General features: G+C 38.4%; 1 protein-coding gene across 2 annotated transcripts in view; it reads left to right on the plus strand.

Moving 5' to 3' along the window:
• ACVR1 (activin A receptor type 1) overlaps positions 1-5,914 on the plus strand; it is a 127,699-nt gene extending 121,785 nt beyond the window's left edge. For both annotated transcript variants that reach the window (XM_070476171.1, XM_020900413.2), the window contains exons 9-10: positions 3,838-3,968; positions 4,695-5,914. In XM_070476171.1, the coding sequence (XP_070332272.1) occupies positions 3,838-3,968; positions 4,695-4,829 (266 nt within the window). In that variant the 3' untranslated portion in view covers positions 4,830-5,914. The remainder of the gene's footprint in view (positions 1-3,837; positions 3,969-4,694) is intronic.
• Positions 5,915-20,089: the final 14,175 nt, after the last annotated feature.

Here is a 20,089-nt window from a genome sequence, read left to right on the forward strand (position 1 = left end):
TTAATTCCTGTAGGCATTAACGGTTAATGGTAGCACTCTGTATGTATGTAGGTGCTGGGGCTTGTCTCTCCCTCACCTGTCACTTGGGTGTGCCCACCCAAGTTGTGGGGCAGTGGAGAGAGACAGCGTGACATGGAGTGTGCCCACTGTTGTGATGAGATGTACGCACTGCCGTTTTGGGCTTGGTGGGCAGAGATGTAGAATACAAACAGGGAAGTGGATTCTGGTTTGTCATTAATTAGCAGTGAGCTTAGACAAGTACATTTTCCTCAGTTTCTTCTCCTGAAGGAAAAGAAGGCTGTGATCTACCTGACTCTTAACATCACATGGATGTATTATTTTTTATTTCGATTAATTATTGGATATTGGAGTGTAATTCCTGCACGGCGCTGTGTCAGTTTCTGCTACACCATGAAGTGAATCAGCCAGATGCATACATACATCCCCTGTCCTGCCTCCACTCCCCATCCCACCTCTCTAGGTCATCGCAGAACCCCGGCCTGAGCTCCCTGCGCTATACGGCAGCTCCATGCAGGTATCTTTGCCTCACCTTCAGACTGTTCAAATTATAACTAAGTCTACAACCCCTTATCATCTGCAACTGAAAAAATCCCCCGAACTTTGAAAGCCCAATGGTTCGGGTATGGAGGATCACGAGGAAGGCCTTGTTTCTGGATACTTGCACTTTCAGAAAGACCCCTCTGGTGTTTCATGTGGTTTGAAGCCCTGTCCAGGGCATTCTTGAGATCGTGATGTGTCCTTTACAGGTGTTGGAACTAAGGCCTGGTAATTAAGGCTTTTACTTAGGACCAGGCAGTGAATTAATGCCAGGGATATTGTTGGTAAAGGTATATCTGCCCCAGAGAAAAATATCACTTAGACACATGTCCAGGAGTATAACTGTGTAAATCAGATACACATGCCCAGCGCTTTGGGGGAAGAGGTTCTGGATAATTTCTCTGAGCCTTTCCGTGGCTCTTGAGGTTTCACCCCGCTAGCTGAAGCAGCATGGCCTGGCAGGCTCCGTCCCGCCTTGACCACTCTCGCAGCGCTCCTGGATCCTTTGTGGCTGTGCCACTCCTTTGGCACTTGAAGCACTTTGTATTTTTAGCCCCCTTTGCTGAATGCACGCTGTTCTCTTCGCTGGCTCGCGATTTGGCAGTTGCTTATTGGGTGCTGCTGTAAAAGGACTTGAAAGTCCACTTGTTTTCTGGCAGAAGAGGAACAGTTGTAAGTAACTTCCTGCCTCGACAACATGAGTCATTTCACAGCCTCGCCTTGATCTCTCACCCCACCCCCCACGTGCACCCACATCAGCCACAAGGAACGTCCCTGGCCCTCCCCAGCACGGAGGGATCACTGTGAACCCCTTGTCTTTGTCCCGTCTCCCCTCCTGTCCCCCCCACCTGGAGTGCCCCCTCTCCTTGGCGTGTTCTCGTCCCACAGTCTTTCTTGACAGCTCCTCGCTCTGCTCCCTCAAGTCCTGGCTCCCAGAAAGCTTCTTAGGCTTCCATGGCACCAGGTTTATTATGTCTGGTACTTAAACCACACAGGTGGTGTGGTTTAATTCTCTAAAACGCCCTGAGCACCGTGTCCCCCACTCCTTCTGCCTACTCCTAGTTTGTATTTTTTTCACATATTCTTTTCCCATTATTTTTGTCACCAACATCACATCTTTATTTGTATATCCTTGGTGCAAAGGACAACCTCTGGATCACAAAGTTTAAGAGATTAAAGTGGTTTTTGAGCCAGTTTGGAAACTAGCAAGTAAAACTTAGAACGTCTATCTTTGCCTTTCAAGATATATAAAGTCATAAAAAACTTTTTTTTTTTTTAAACAAGATTTCCATTATCTAAGCAAAAAAAGAGAGGGACTTGTCCTCATCTTCCACTAGAGTTCCTTGAAAACTGAGAGTATATCTTATTCTTTTATCCTCAGTGTTTAGTATGATGTTCCACACATGGTTGGTATGTAATGTACTTTGAAATAATTGCTTTCCTTGACCAGAGGGAGTTCTAGATGATGGTGGAGTTTAATCCCAGACTTATTTTATTCTGGGGAAGCATGATCAACATTAGATGGAGAGTCAACCATTTGTCCAATGGTTGACAAGAGGTGTGACTAAGTCCCAGACATAATGAATTAAATGGTCTCTTTAAACTTGATTCCTTTTGTTAAAAATGGCAGTTAAAATTAAAATATGGAGAACTATAAACCCAAAAGAAAACACCTTCATATAGTAAAATTTACTGTTGAGTATTCCCAAATTCTGTTTTAAAAATCTTACTGTACTTTTGCATTTACATAAAAATTCAACTTCATAGTCGTGTAACCCTTCCCAAGCTGGCTAGGCAAATTACTCCCACATGTGGCCCTTATAAAGGTATAAATTATTTTGCAGGTCTGTGTTCAGCTCTATTTTATGTGATGTCTCCTAGTAATAATATGTGTATTGAAAAGAATTAAAATATTGTTTGAATGCTTCCTAGGGACCTGACGAGTAGTAGTAGATAAGGCCTCTGAGATGCAGTATTTTAAGTCATCTTTTGAAAGCAGTGATTTATGCCCAGTCTGAACTGTTTATGATTTGCCAGGAAAGGTTCTAATCCACTGACTAGTACACATTACAAATACAGTCAAGCAATGTGGGTAAGTTAGATTTTAAAATATCAATTATAATTTTTAAATCTAATTTAGACTACATTCCATTTTTAAAATATATCTATGAAGTTTAACAAAACTATAGTATTTAACAGATGCTCCTTATCATGACTAATCTTTTCTATAAATGGTTTGTATTTATATGGGATCTGTTAGAACAGCTTCTCACTGTTAATTTGACAAATGAAAGGAGATTGCAAAACAATTATCTTCCCGTCTATGCCAATAATCGATCTGGTAGGTATTTAGGAACAAAAGTTACATGGAGGAAGAGGGCAGTAAACCAGGGAATCCACTATCCACATTGTTGAGGCCTTTGATGATGGAAGAAAAGTAATGGATCTCCTGGGTTTTATTTCTATAAAGAGAAGAATCCATTTTCTAATTCCAAATTATTTCTTTAAATTTTTCTGTTTGTGGAACTACTTTTCTTTGCAAAAAGTAAGGAACTGATGTAATTTTGCTGGGGAAAAAGATTTCCAAGGCATTGAAAACCATGCAGGAGCAGAAGCAGAAATTAGCCACTTTCATAATTGCCTGGGAGTGAGGAAGAGTTCATTCTTTTTAGCCATTCTTCTCCTTTCCAAATGACTGTCCTCTGCATTTTATTTTGTGCCTTTGATCTAAGAGGAAATAATAGAGCCATCAAACAGACAGCTGTGAATGACAGAGGGTACTTAGAACATACGGGATGAATGAGGAAATTCTATTTCATATTACATTATTTGCATCCTCTGAAGGGGATGGATTATTTCACAGCAGTGACTTGTTCCCTAATAACAGAAAGGGGTATTTTGCTGATGGTTTTGGATTATTTGCCTCTAGCTCTAGTTCATGGACTGCATTTCATTTCAGTTTATGGTTTGAAGTTACTAGATTCATGTACTTTTCTTTAGGTATCTTGACCCTGTTTAATTAAAGAGATTCTCTTTGAGTAGTAGTCACATTTTCTTCTAACAGTTGTTGCCCTTAAGTTTTCTGCAGGGCTTCCTTCCTTTGCTTTGTTTTCCTTGTATTTTTAAGACCTACCTGTGGCTTTTAGGATCATCCTGAAGTTTGAGGAAGGTGATCAGTGCTTTTTTTTTTTCTGCATTGTATCCCGTGATGCCCATCACTAACACCCTGGAAACCTCTATTCTTTTGCTAACCAACACAATTCTTGTCCATGTATGAAGGTATTGTGGAGGATTACAAGCCACCATTCTATGATGTGGTTCCCAACGACCCAAGTTTTGAAGATATGAGGAAGGTAGTCTGTGTGGATCAACAGAGGCCTAACATACCCAACAGATGGTTCTCAGACCCGGTAAGAGTACTATGCTTGCTTCATGTCAGAGCTATACTGTCTATACATTTGTATACAACTCTATACATGCCAGAGTTTCAGCTGGTAGAGTGATCTGTTGCTTTCTCTCCCTATTTTATGTAAAAGGGCTTTAAGACTTAGTTGAACAGGTTCACAAAGTGGTCTCATTCTTGAAAGAGCCACATCAATAGATCTTGATAACAAATGACAACATTCACAAGATTTTCTACCCTGGACCAGCTCCAGGAATTGGGAGACTCATTACTATGCCACTAGCGCTGGGGCTGCAGTTTCACCTGTAAACCAAGAGACTTGAATTAATGCCTTTAAACTCTTTCCTGTCTCTGCATATCTGAAATTCCAAACATAGGCTGTTTAATGCTAACAATCCTTAATTGCTGTTGTTAAGTAGTAAGTAGCAAATCTTAAGACATTGAGAAATGACCCTATTTGCATATTTCAGTATTAACTCTAAGTTAGTACTATGGCTTTTAATACCCATAAAACTATCAAGGGGTCCAGATTGGTCTATGTAATTGACTTGGTAAAGTCAGATGGTAGCATTAAGACACTCAAGAGTGGCTTCTTTATCAGTGGCCAAGGCTTTGATTATTATGTAAGGAAGATGTTAATAACATCACAAGACCTGCAGAGCCCTGCAAAATGGTTGACATAACATCTGCCCAACTACTTATTCACTGTGGTGTTGGTTCTTTCTCTCCTCAGACATTAACCTCCCTGGCCAAGCTGATGAAAGAATGCTGGTATCAAAATCCATCTGCCAGACTCACAGCCCTGCGTATCAAAAAGACTCTGACCAAAATCGATAATTCCCTAGACAAATTGAAAACTGACTGTTGACATTTTCATGGTGTCAAGAAGGAAGATCTGACGTTGTTGTTGTCCAGCTGGGACCTATTGCTGGCCTGACTGGTTATCAGAACAGAATCCATCTGTCTCCCTCCCCAAATGGCTGCTTCGACAAGGCAGACATCTTACCTGGCTGTGTGCTGGGGAAGACACCAAAACCACCCTAACCTCGCTCAATGACTGTGACCTGGGCATTTCACAAACTGTTCACACTGCAGAGACTTAACGTTGGACAGACAATGTTGCAAATGTAGGGAACTGGAGGAACACAGAGAAATCCTGAAAGAGATCTGGGCATTAAGACAGTGGCTTTGCATATCTTCACAGGTCTCCTAGACACTCCCCACGGGAAACTCAAGGAGGTGGTGAATTTTTAATCAGCAATATTGCCTGTGCTTCTCTTCTTTATTGCACTAGGAATTCTTTGCATTCCTTACTTGCACTGTTACTCTTAATTTTAAAGACCCAACTTGCCAAAATGTTGGCTGTGTACTCCACTGGTCTGTCTTTGGATAATAGGAATTCAATTTGGCAAAACAAAATGTAATGTCAGACTTTGCTGCATTTTACACATGTGCTGATGTTTACAATGATGCTGAACATTAGGAATTGTTTATACACAACTTTGCAAATTATTTATTACTTGTGCAGGTAGCAGTTTTTACAAAACTGCTGCATGCATATGTTAAAGCTTATTTTTATGTGGTCTTATGATTTTATTACCAAAATGTTTTTAACACTATACTCTGAAATGGACATTTTCTTTTATTATCTGTTAAATTCACATTTTAAGTGCTTCACATTTATATGTGTGTAGACTGTAACTTTTTTTCAGTTCATATGCAGAACGTATTTAGCCATTACCCACGTGACACCACCGAATATATTACTGATTTAGAAGCAAAGATTTCAGTAGAATTTTAGTCCTGAACGCTGTGGGGAAAATGCATTTTCTTCAGAATTATCCATTATGTGCATTTAAACTCTGCCAGAAAAAAAATAACTATTTTGTTTTAATCTACTTTTTGTATTTAGTAGTTATTTGTATAAATTAAATAAAATGTTTTCAAGTCAAAGTGAATTTTGTTCAACATAAAAAAAGATCTACATATTATAAAGCATTTTCTTATGGAAACAGAAGCACAAAATTAATTTATAAGTCCAATTTGCATAAGTCTATTAACGAACTTTAAGGTTCTAAGGAGGATGCCTCCATCTTAAATTTGGTACCAGAAAATTTAAACTTGGTGGGGTGGAGGGGCTGCAATTTTATTTTTTTCTTAGATCTGTTGCCCCCACTAAAAAGCTGGGGAAACTGACCGTCTGACCTGCCTCCTTAGAAAGAGACTTGTGAATGTAAGTGGAAAGAAGAAGGTCAAAGCATTTTGTTCAGTGTAAAAATCCTGTGTGAAGGAAAGCAGTTTTTGGCATTTTACCTATCTTTGCTGCTTGGGAAGAGTTGGTTGTTGGCTTTTTTTACTTGTGTTCAATGGGATTTAAAATGTAGGGTTTAGAGTAACTCAGAGGTGTTAAAATTCTGGAATGTTCACCAGAGGTAAGTTAATAACTTCATTAATATACATTTATGTGGAGGGCATATATTAAGGTCACACTTAACTTAAAAAATTGTGATAAAACACATAAAAAATTTACCATCATAACCATTTTTACATATACAGTTCAGTGTATTAAGTCTATTTACATTGTAATGCTGCTACTGCCCCAGCCAGCCACAGAACTCTTTTCATCCTGCAGAACTGATACTCTGTCAAATGATAGCTCTTCATTTCTCACTCTCTTCAATCCTTGGCACCCATCATTCTATTTTTTCTTTAGTTCGGCTACTCTAAGTACCTCATAGGAATGGAATCACACAGTATTTGTCCTTTTGTGAGACTGGCTTATTTCACTTAGCATAACGTCAAGGTTCATCTGTTATAGCATACATTAGAATTTCCTTCTGTTTTATAGTCGGTAATATCCCACTGTGTGTATACACACACACACACACACACACACACAGTGTTTATCCATTCATCTTTTGAGGGACACTTCAGTTGCCTCCCCATTTTGGCTGTTGTGAGTAATGCTGCCATGAACTTGGATGTATAAACATCTCTTGAGTCCTCCCCCTTTCAATTATTTTGGCTGTATACTCACCAAATGGAGTTGTATTTAACATTTGAAGTATTATATACATGTATAAAATTGTACAGCGTGATGCATTTTTATAAATTTATACACTGATTGCACCCATGGAAACAGCACCTAGATCAAGAAGTAGAACACCAACTTCTAGAGGAATGTCAGGATCATGGCAGCATGAGTTGTTCTTTTCTCTCTTTGGTGTCACATCCATAACTGAACAAAAGTGCCTCTGCACATTATACCAGGACAGCAGGGGTTACTGCGTATCTCTGCACCTCAAAATAGAACTTCAGAAGGGCTGTGGGTCCCAGGGAGACAGTAAGCCTGCTTCACCCCTACTTGCTGTGATCAGGAAAAGGAAAACCTGAAGAGTATAGAACTGAGTGTCGGACACTCATGGGAGACAGAGAATTTGTAGGGGTCCAGCCAACCTGATGGGGAGGTCCAGGACACTACTAGAGCTGGACAGAGGTGAGTCTAAAGGCAGAGGAGAGAGGGGACTCCACTGAGGCGCCTGATTTGCCCAGGATGCTGCTGCAGCGCTCTATGTTTGTGTCGGCATTGGTGGCTACCTCTTTGCCAGCAGCGGTGGAAAACCCAAATGTGAGTGACAGACTGCCTGGCTGCTAGAGGTACCTATTTGTCTCCAGCAGCTCTTAGATTTCTGAGGGGGGATTTCTGTGACTGGGAGGAAGGAGAGGAGATGGAAGGAAGCAAACAAGAATGCCAGAGAACACCAAAATGATGTGTTTCCTGCCATCTGCTTTGGGATTTCAGCTGGCCGTCTACTCACAGATCTCTGGGAGTACCCCACTCGTGGATCTCCCTGTCAGGTCGCGGGCATCCCCAAAGCCCCAGGCAACTCAGCCCACAGTTCCTGGCTCTTTCTGTGCTCCTGAATGCAGCCCTGAAAACTAACCCTGGTAAGGAAAAACCAGAAACGTGAGCTACAGTGTCATCTTCTGGAACACAAAAGAAGGTTTTTAGATGCCAGCCTGTTGACTTGTGATAGCCAGAGAAAACAAATCCTTCACTAAGAAAAGTGTCTGCTATTGCAGAAGCAAAACCTCAAACATTATGGAAAATCAAGGAAATATTGTGTCAAAAAAAAGAACATTAATTCTCCAGTAACTGAACTCAAAGGCATGGAATATTGTGATCTAACTGATAAAAAAATGCAAAATAGCTATTATGAAGAAATTCAACAAGCTATAAGAACACTCAGAAAGGAAATTCAGTGAACTTAGGAATAAATTTAATGATCACAGGTTCTTTATCAAAGAGACTGAAATTTTAAAAAGAACCAAATAAATTTTGGAGCAGAAGTCAGTGAATGAGATGAGGAATTCATTAGTGAGCAAAAGTAGCAGATCTGATGAAAGAAGAAATAAGTGACTTGAATGGTAGGAGTTTAGAAATGATTCATTTAAAAGACAGGACTAAGGTTTATAAAAAGTAAAACTCAGAGTTATCAGAAAAGCAAATACTAGATACTGTACTAAAAGAAGAGAGAGAAGGGGGCAGAGTTTATTTAAAGAAATAATCAGAGAACTTCCCAACCCTGGAGAAGGAATTGGACATACAGGTCCATGAAGGTAATAGTACAACCAATTATCCCAATGCAGACAGACTGTCTCCCAAGACCCAGTCTAATAAAACTGTCAAAAATCAACAGACGTGGATATGGTGGCCGGTGGGGGATGGGGTTGGGGATAGTCGGGTAGGAGATGAACTGGGAGAGGAAAGCTGACATATGTACACTACCATGTGTAAAATGGCTAGTGGGAAACCTGCTATAAAGCACTGGAAGCCTGGTTTGTGGTTCTGTGATGATCTAGATGAGTGGGTGGGAGGGAGGTCCAAGAGGGAGGGATATAGGTGTACATACAGCTGATTTACTTCACTGTAGAGCAGAAACTAATACAATACTGTAAAGCAATACTCCAGTAAAAGATCAATGATGATGAAGCAACTAGGGAGAAATTCAAGTAACCTACAAAGCAATCTCCGAATAAGCTATCAGTGGGTTTCTCTGCATAAACTCTATATGCCGCAAGAGAGTAGAAGGACGTGTTCAAAGTACTGAAGGATAAAAGCTGCCAACCAAAATTAAACAACAAACCTATCCTTCAGATATGAGGAGAAATAAAGACTTTCCTAAATGAGGACTGAAGGAGTTCACCAATAGACTTGCTTTGCAAGAAATTCTAAAAGAGTTTAAGCTGAAATGAAACCATGCCAGTGACAGAAAAATATGGAAGTTCATAGTACTCTGATAAAGGTGGAAATTAGAAAACGTTTAACTTTACATTAGAATGGTTTGTTAATCAGTTAATGATAGTATAAAGTTTAAATGAAAAAAACTCAAGAATAACTACACTATATCTTGCTAATAAATTTATGGCATAAAAATGTTAACTGTGATGTCAAAACTATAAGAGGAGGATTAAAGAGGGGAACCTTTATAGGTGAACAAAGATAAGTTGCTATCAGAATAAAAAGGGCTGTTTCATCTATAAGATCTTAGCTTCTGGTTAACCAAGAAACAGAAGTCTATTATGGAGTCATAAAACATGGGGGAAAAAAAAAGGAGACTGAGCAAATTACAGGGAAAACCACCAATTTGCTAAGGTATGCAGAGGGAAATAAAAAACAAGGGAGATGGTAAACCACCAGAAGGCAAATGATAAATTCTTGCATAATCAGGAAATGTAAAGGGACTGAAATCACTAGGTTAAAGGCAGACAGTAGCTTGAATGGATTTAAAAAAAAAGAGCCAGCTCTATGCTGCCTAAGGAGACTCATCAGCCCTAAAGACACACAAAGATTAAAAGGAAAGGGTTGGAAGAGGACAGTTCATGTAAATGGGCCTCCAGTTCCATCAGGTCTTCATTAATAATCTTGTGTTGCATGAATTCAATGAAGTCATCCTTACAGATCTAGCTTGAGGTTCTTGCTAAGGCTGAGTTGCTGAAGACCTCTTTGGATTCCTCCTAACACACATTCGCAATTTTGAAAGTTTGCAACTCGAATCTTCGTTTGTAGGGGCTTCTTGTACAGAGAAGCATAAGAGACTACTATGAGCTACTATAGGCCAGTAAAATGAACAATGTAGATGAACTGGATAAGTTTTTAACTTAGAAAGGTAGTCTTTGAAGACTGAACCAAGAAAAAAATAGAAAATATGAACAGACAAAATACAAGTACTGAAACTTAATCTGTGATTAAAAAATTCCCAACAAAATTCCAGGACCAGATGGCTTCACAGACAAGTTTTACCAAACATTTAGAGAAAAGTTAACATCTATCTTGAAACTATTCCAAAATTTTGCAGAGGAAGGAACACTTCCAGACTCATTCTATTAGGCCAGCATCACCCTGATACTAAAACCAGATGAAGATACCACAGAGAAAAGAAAATTACAGGTCAGTATCACTGATGAGTATAGACACAAAAATCTTCACCAAAATACCAGCAAAGTGAATCCAACTATACATTAAAAAGCCTCTTCATGAATCACAGCCTTGCCATGGCAAAGGGAACTGTATAACTCAATGAAGCTATGAGACATGCCATGCTGATCCACCCAAGATGGACAGGCCATAGTGAAGAGTTCTGACAAAACATGATCCACTGGAGGAGGAAATGGCAGATCACTCCAGTATTCTTGTGGAGAGAATCCCTTGAACAGTATGGAAAAGAAAAAAGATATGACATAAGATGAGCCCCTCTCTGTCAGAAGGTGTCCGATATGCTACAGTGGAGGGAATTACTGACATTAATAGCTCCAGAAAGAATGCAGCAGCTACACCTAAGTGGAAATGGCACTCAACTGTGAATATGTCTGGTGGTAAAAGTAGTCTGATGCTCTAAAGAATAATATTGCATAGAAACCTGGAGTCTTAGGTCCATGAATCGAGGTACATGAAGTCAAGTGGGCCTCAGGAAGCATTCTTATGAACGTTAGTGGAGGTGAAGGAATTCCAGCAGAGTTCTTTAAAATCCTAAAAGATGCTGCCAAAGTGCTACACCCAGTGTGTCAGCAGATCTGGAAAACTCAGCAGTGGCCATAGGACTGGAAAAGGCCCGTTTTCATTCCAGTCCCAAAGAAGGGCAATGCCAAAGAATGTTCAAACTACCACACAGCTACATTCATTTCACATGTTCGCAAGATTATGCTCAAAATCCTTCAAGCTAGACTTCAGCAGCACATGAACTGAGAACTCCCAGATGTACAAGCTAGATTTAGAAAAGGCAGAGGAACCAGAGATCAAATTGCCAACATTGGTTGGCCCATGGGGAAAGTAAGGGAATTCCAGAAAAACATCTGCTTCACTGACTCTGCTAAAGCCTTTGACTGCTAAAGCCTTTGACTATGTGGATCACAGTAAACTGTGGAAAGTTCTTAGAGATGGGAATACCAGATCACCTTACTTGTCTCCTGAGAAACCTGTATGCAGGTCAAGAAACAACAGTTAGAACTGGACATGGAAAAACAGACTGGCTCAAAATTGGGAAAGGAGTATGACAAACCTATATACTGTCACATTGCTTATTTAACTTATATGCAGGGTACATGTGAAATGCCAAGCTGGAGGAACTGTAAGCTAGAATCAAGATTTCTGGGAGAAATAGCAACAACCTCAGATATGTAGATGATACCACTTTAATGAAAGAAAGTGAAGATGAACTAAAGAGCCAATTGACGGTGAAAGAGGAGAGTGAACAAGCTGACTTAAAACTAAAGAAAACTAAGATCATGGCATCCAATCCCATCACTTCATGGCAAATAGAAGGAGGAAAATAGAAGCAGTGACAGGTTTTATCTTCTTGGGCTCCAAAATCATTGCAGACAGTGACTGCAGCCATGAAATTAAGATACTTGCTTCCTGGAACAAAACCCATGACAAATCTAGACAGTGTATTAAAAAAAGCAAAGACACATCACTTTGCTGACAAAAATGTCCATATAGTCAAAGCTATGGTTTTTCCAGTAGTCATGTGCAGATGCAAGTGTTGGACCATAATACGAAGTGCCTAAGAATTCACGCTTTTGAATTGTGGTGCTGGAGAAGACTCTTGAGACTCTCTTGGACTGCAAGGAGATCAAACCAGTCAATCCTAAAGGAAATCAACCCTGAGTTTTTGTGTTTTGTTTTTTTTTTTTAACCCTGAGTATTAATTAGGAGGACTGATGATGAAGCTGCAGCTCCAATACTTTGGCCACCTGATGCAAAGAGCTGACTCACTGGAAAATACCCTGATGCTGGGAAAGACTGAGGGCAAAAGGAGAAGGGGGAGGCAGAGTATGAATTGAGCAAACTCTGGGAAATAGTGGAGGACAGTGGAGCCATGTATACTGCAATCCATGGTGTTGCAAAGAGTTGGACATGACCCAGCAACAGAACAACAACAACATACATTAAAAGAATTATACACCATGACCAAGTGAGATTTATCCCAGGTATTCAAAGCTTTCCCAATATCCACAAATCAGTGTGATACATGATATGAAAAATTGAAAAATAAAAACTATATGATCATCTCAATAGAGAAAAAGCTTTTGATAAAATTTAACATCCACTGGGGGAAAAAAAACTCTCCAAAAAGTGGGCATATAGGGAAAAATATACCTTAATATAATAAAAGCTATCTATGACAAACCCACAGCTATAATCATACTCAACAATGAAAAGCTGAAAGCTTTTTTCCTAAGATCAGGAACAAGACAAGGATGTCCACTCACACCACTTTTATTCAACATAGCTTTTGAAATCGGCAATCAGAAAAGAAAAAAATAAAAGGAATCCAAGTTGGAAAAGAAGTAACACTGTCACTGTTTGCTGATGATATGATTCATAGAAAATCCTAAAGATGCCACCAGAAAACTACCAGAGCTGGTTGATTAATTTGGTAAAGTTGCAGAATACAAAATTAGTACACAGAAATCTCTTGCATTGCTATACATTAACAATGTAAGATCAGACAGGGAAATTAAGGAAACAATCCCATTTACCACTGCATCAAAAAGAATAAAATACCAAGGAATAAACCTACCTAAGGAGACCAATAACCTGTATTCCAAAAACTATAAGACACTGATGTAAGAAATCAAATGTTATATAAACAAATGTAAAGATATACCATGATTTGGGAGTTGATGAATCAATATTGTCAAAATGACTAGACTACACAATGTAATCTACAGATTCAGTGCAATCCCTATCAAACTACCAATGGCATTTTTCACAGAACTAGAACAAAATTTTTTAAAATTTGTATATAAACCCAAAAGCAATCTTGAGAAACAAAACAAAAAACAGATCTGGTGGAATCAGGCACTTTTGAGTTTGTACTATATTATAAAACTGAAGCAATCAAAACTCTTCTGGTACTGGCAAAGAAACAGAAATATACATCAATGAGACAGAATAGAAAGCACAGTAATAAGCATACCCACCTATAGTCAATTAATCTACTAAAAAGGAGGCAAGACTATATAACAGAGAAGACAGTCTCTTCAGTAAGTCACACTGGAAAACTGGACAGCAGCTTGTAAAAAATGAAATCAGAATATTCTCTAACATGATGAACAAAAATAAACTCAACAGATTAAAGACCTAAATGTAAAACCAGATAACACAGAACTCCTAGAGGAAAACACAAGCAGGACACACTTTGACATAAATTGCAGCAATATTTTTTTGGATTTATCTCCTAGAGTAATGGAAATAAAAACAAAAATAAATAAATGGGATCTAACTAGATTTAAAATCTTTTGTGCAACAACAGAAACCATAATATGAAAATAAAACCTATAGAATGGGAGGAAATATTTGCAAATGATAACAAGGGATTAATCTCCAAAATACATAAACAGTTCACACAGCTCAATTAAAGAAAACCCACTCAAAAAATGGACAGAAGATCTAAATGGATACTTCTCAAAAGATGGCATACAGAAGGCCAAAAGGCACATGAAAAAACGCTCATCACTAATTAGAGAAATGCAAATCAAAACTACAATGAGTTATCACTTTACACCAGTTAGAATGACCATAATCAAAAAAACCTACAAACAGATTTGTAGATTTCTACACACCCTGGAGAGCATGTGGAGCAAAGGGAATTCTCCACTGTTGTTGGAAATGTAAACTGGCATAGCCACTATGGAGAACAGTAGAGAGGTTCCTTAAGAAACTAAAAAGTTACCATACGATCTTACAATCCCACTCCTGTGCACATATCCAGAGAAAATCATAAATCAAAAAGGGATATATATATATATACACTTTCCAGGTGGCACTAGTGGTAAAGAACTAGCCTGCCAATGCAGGAGATGTGAAAATCTCAGGTTTGATCCTTGGATCAGGAAGTTCCCTGGGAAGGGAATGGCAACCCACTCCAGTATTCTTGCCTGGAGAATTCCATGGACCAAGGAACCCGGCAGGCTATAGTATGAGGTAGCAAACAGTTGCATATGACTGAGTGACAAAGCACAGCAGAGCATATGTAAATATAGATATGTGTGTATTCATATATTTATCTGAATCACTTTCCCATGAACTGAAACTAACATAGTTAGTTTAGTATAGTTGTAAATCAACTATACTTCAAAAAACATTTAATTTAAAAAGAGACTACAATATAATAAAGGGGATTTCAGTATCCCACTGTTAACAATGGCTATGCCATCCAGACAGAAAATGAGGAAACGTTTCAATTGAACCACACTTTAGAACAAAAGGACCTAACACATTTATATAACATTCCATCCAACTGCAGCAGAATACACATTCTTCACAAATGCACATAAAACAATCTCCAGAATAGATCATATAATAGTACACAAAACGAAGTTTAGCAAATTTAGGAAGATCTAAATCAAAGCAACTATCTTTTCTGATCATGACAGTATAAAAGTAGAACATGGAAAGGCTGGAAAATATACATATGTAAACTAGACAAAAACATTTCTGAACAACCAATGGGTCTAGAAGAAAACCAAAGGGGAAAAAAATATCTCAAAACAAATAAGGAAGTAAGAACAACATATCAAAACTCACGGGATGTAGCAAAAGTGGTTCTGAAAAGAATTTACAGTTGAAAAATGCATATACTAAAAAATTATGAAGATTTTAATAATCAAAATTTACACAAGGGAATAAAAAAGCAGAATAAATTAAGCCCAAAGTTAGCAGAAGGAAGGAAATAAGGATCAGAACAGAAATAAATCAGAGACCAAAATATCAATAGAAAATATCAGCAAAATTAAGAGCCAGTTCTTCCAAAAGATGAACAAAATAGACATGCTTCTAAAGTAGACTAAGAGAAAAAAAAGAAAACCCTCAAAATTAGCAATGAAAAGGGGAGAGATTATAACTGATACTAGAAATAAATAGGGTAATAAAGACCATTATGAATTATTATGTGCTGACATATTAAACTAGAAGAAATGAATAAATTTCTAGAAGCACACATAGAAACACACACCCTATCAAGACTAAATTGGGAATACATGTAAATCAATGGCTAATTCATTTCAATGTATGACAAAAACCACTGCAATGTTGCAAAGTAATTAGCCTCCAACTAATAAAAATAAATGGAAAAAAAAAAAGACTAAATTGGGAAGAAATAGAGCATCTAAACAAAGCAAACAAAGTGACTGAATTTTAAAAACCTTACAATGGGGAAAACCCCAGGACCTAATGGTTTCACCAATGAATTCTACCAAACATATAAAAAAGAATTAAGACCCATTCTCCTCAAACTTCCAAAAAAGTGAGAAAGAGGGAACACTCCCACGTTTATTGTACAAGGCCAGCATTACCCTGATATGAAAGTCAGATAAGGACACCATAAGAAAATATTCCTGATATATATAAATGCAAAATTCTCAACAAACTATTAGCAAACTGAATTCAAGAACACATTAGAAAGGTTTATATACAATGACCAAGTAGGATTTATCCCTGGGATACAAGATGGTTTGCCATACACAAATAAATGAATATAATACATCACATTAATTAATGAAAGATAAAAAAAAATCACATGGTCATCTCGGTATACTCAGTATACACAGAAAAGGCATTTTACAGAATACAACAGCCTTCCAAGATAAAAACACTTAAAAGAAGGGATATAGAAGGAATATACCAACCCATAGCTAAATCATATTCAATGGTGAATGGTTGAAAGGTTTCCCTCTTAAGATCAGGGATAGAAGAAAGCTTACTCTCACCACTTTTATTCCATGAAGCATTGGAAGTCCTAACTAGAGCAATCAGGTAAGACAAATGACACACAAACTGGAAAGGAATAAGTAGAATTGTTGTTATTTGCATATGCTATCCAATTTTATACATTAAAAAAAAAATCCCAATGACTCAATGAAAAAACTGTTGGAACTAACCTAAAATTTTATTAAAGTTGCAGGACACAAAATCAACATACAGAAATCAATTGCTTTTCTATACAGTAATGATGAAATGTCTGAAAAATAAATTATTTCATTCACATTGGCAGCAAAATCAATACTTAAGAAATTTAAGGAAGTGAAAGATATATATAATAAAATTACAAGACTTTGTTGAAAAATCAAGGACACAAAGACAACCTTTGTTTGTGGATTGAAAGAATAATGTTTAAAATGTCCATACTTCTCAAAGCCATTTATAGATTTAAAGCAAAGCCCGTCAAAACACTAATGGCATTCTTCACAGAAATAGAAAAAGAAATCCTAACATTTGTATGAAACCACAGAAGACTTTAAATATCCAAAGCAATACTGAAGATAAAGAAAAAATTAGAGGTATCATACTTCCTTATTTCAAACTACTACAAAGCTATCATCGTAAATTTAATCCCAGAATTAAATCCCTGGATATATGGTCAATTTAACCTGACAAAGGAAGCAAAAAATCCAATGGGGAAAGGATATCTCTTTAACAAATGGTGTTGGGAAAAGTGGATAAAAACTTACAGTACAATGAAAGTGGACCCATCTCTCAATACCACTCACAAAATTATCTTGAAATGGATCAAACATTTGATCTGATACTATAAAACTCCTAGAAAAAAATGTAGGAAGAATTTCCTTGACACTGGTTTTAGCAATGATTTTTTTGATATAACACCAAAAACCACAAATGACAAAACACAAAAATAAAGAGAGACCACATCAAACTTAAAAGCATCTGCACAGCAAAAGAAACAATTAACAAAATGAAAAGGCAATCAAGAGAATGGGGAGAAAAAAATCTGCAAACCATATATTAGACAAATTAATATCTAAACTGTATAAAGAGCTCATAAAACTCAGTAACAAAGTAAAATCCAATTAAAAATGTGAAGATCTAGGGCTTCCTTGGTGGTCCAGTCATTAAGAATCTGTCCTGCAATGCAGGGGACACCAGTTTGATCCCTAATCTAGGAAGATTGCATATGCCATGGACCAACTAAGCCTGTGTACCACAACTATTGAGCCTGTGGTCTACAGCCTGAGAGCCACAACTACTGAACCCATGTGCTGCAACTACTGAAGCCCACACACCCTAGAGCCTGTGCTCCACAACAGGAGAAGCCAAGAAGCCTGTGCACCACAACTAGAGAATAGCCTCCACTCACTGCAACTAGAGAAAGCCCGCACACAGCAAGGCAGACCCAGCACAGCTGAAAATAATTTAGTAATTTTTAATAGTGTGAAGAACTAAACAGACAAAGAATTTTCCAAAGAATACATCCAAATGACCAATAGGTACATGAAAAATGTTCAGTATCACTCATCAGGGAAATAAAAATCAAAACTGAAACCACTTATCACCTCACACTCATTATAATGCTATCAACAATAATAGAAGAAATAAGTGCTAGCGAAGAAATAGAGGAAAACAATAGAATGGGAAAGACTAGAGATCTCTTCAAAAAATTAGAGATACCAAGGAAACATTTCATGCAAAAATGGGGTCAATAAAGGACAGAAATGGTATGGACCTAACAGAAGCAGAAGATATTAAGAAGAGGTGGCAAGAATACACAGAAGAACTGTACAAAAAAGATCTTCATGACCCAGATAATCACAATGGTGTGATCACTCACCTAGAGTCAGACATCCTGGAATATGAAGTCAAGTGGGCCTTAGAAAGCATCACTATGAACAAAGCTAGTGGAGGTGATGGAATTCCAGTTGAGCTATTCCAAATCCTGAAAGATGCTGCTGTGAAAGTGCTGCACTCATTATGCCAGCAAATTTGGAAAACTCAGCAGTGGCCACAGGCCTGGAAAAGGTCAGTTTTCATTCCAGTCTCTAAGAAAGGCAATGCCATAGAATGTTCAAACTACAGCACAATTGCACTCATCTCACACGCTAGTAAAGTAATGCTCAAAATTCTTCAAGCTAGGCTTCAGCAGTATGTGAACTGTGAACTTCCATACGTTCAAACTGGTTTTAGAAAAGGCAGAGGAACCAGAGATCAAATTGCCAACAACTGCTGGATCATTGAAAAAGCACAAGAATTCCAGAAAAACATCTATTTCTGCTTTACTGACTATACCAAAGCCTTTGACTGTGTGGATCACAATAAACTGTGGAAAATTCTGAAGGATATGGGAATATCAGACCATCTGACCTGCCTCTTGAGAAATCTGTATACAGGTCAGGAAGCAACAGTTAGAACTGGACATGGAACAACAGACTGGTTCCAAATAGGAAAAGGAGTACATCAATATACAGATATTGTCACCCTGCTTATTTAACTTATATGCAGAGTACATCATGAGAAACACTGGGTTGGAAGAAGCACAGCTGGAATCAAGATTGCTGGGAAAAATATCAATAACCTCAGATAATGCAGATGACACCACCTTTATGGCAGAAAGTGAAGAGGAACTAAAGAGCCTCTTGATGAAAGTGAAAGAGGAGAGTGAAAAAGTTGGCGTAAAGCTTAACATTCAGAAAACTAAGATCATGGCATCTAGTCCCATTACCTCATGGGAAATAGATGGGGAGACAGTGGAAACAGTGTCAGACTTTATGTTTTTGGGGCTCCAAAATCACTGCAGATGGTGACTGCAGCCATGAAATTAAAAGACGCTTACTCCTTGGAAAGGAAAGTTATGACCAACCTAGATAGCATATTCAAAAGCAGAGACATTACTTTGCCAACAAAGGTCCATCTAGTCAAGGCTATCGTTTTTCCAGTGGCCATGTATGGATGTGAGAATTGGACTGTGAAGAAACCTGAGCGCCGAAAAATTGATGCTTTTGAACTATGGTGTTGGAGAAGACTCTTGAGAGTCCCTTGGACTGCTAGGAGATCCAACCAGTTCATCCTGAAGGAGATAAGTCCTGGGTGTTCATTGGAAGGACTGATGCTGAAGCTGAAACTCCAATACTTTGGCCACCTCATGCACAGAGCCTACTCTTTGGAAAAGACCCTGATGCTGGGAGGGATTGGGGGCAGGAGGAGAAGGGGACAACAGAGGATGAGATGGCTGGATGGCATCACCGACTCGATGGGCATGAGTTTGAGTAAACTTCGGGAGTTTGTGGTGGACAGGGAGGCCTGGTGTGCTGTGATTCATGGGGTCGCAAAGAGTTGGACACGACTGAGCAACTGAACTGACTGACTGATGAAATGGAGGACAGGGAACCACTGTACACTGTTGGTGAGAATGCAAACTTGTTCAACTATGAAAGAAAGCAATATGGAGATTCCTGAAAAAAATTTAAAATAGATTTACTATGGAAAAATAAAGAGGGGGATATCAAACCAGTCAATCCTAAAGGAAATCAACCCTGAATATTCACTGGAAGGACTGATGCTGAAGCTCCAATACTTTGGCCACCTTATGTGAAGAGCTGACTCATTGAAAAAGACCCTGATGCTGGGAAAGAATGCAGGCAGGAGGAGAAGGGGAAGACAGAGGATGAGATAGTTGAATGGCATCACGGACTCAAGTTTGAGCAAATTCCAGGAGATGGTGAAGGACAGGGAAGCCTTGCATGCTGCAGTCCACTGGGTCGCAAAGAGTCGGACACAACTTAGTGATGGAAAAACAACAAATTACGGTGTCAAAATAGGAGAATGTGGAACTC

The sequence above is a fragment of the Odocoileus virginianus genome, chromosome 13 (genome assembly GCF_023699985.2).
Source record: "Odocoileus virginianus isolate 20LAN1187 ecotype Illinois chromosome 13, Ovbor_1.2, whole genome shotgun sequence".
In the NCBI taxonomy this organism is placed as follows: domain Eukaryota; kingdom Metazoa; phylum Chordata; class Mammalia; order Artiodactyla; family Cervidae; genus Odocoileus; species Odocoileus virginianus.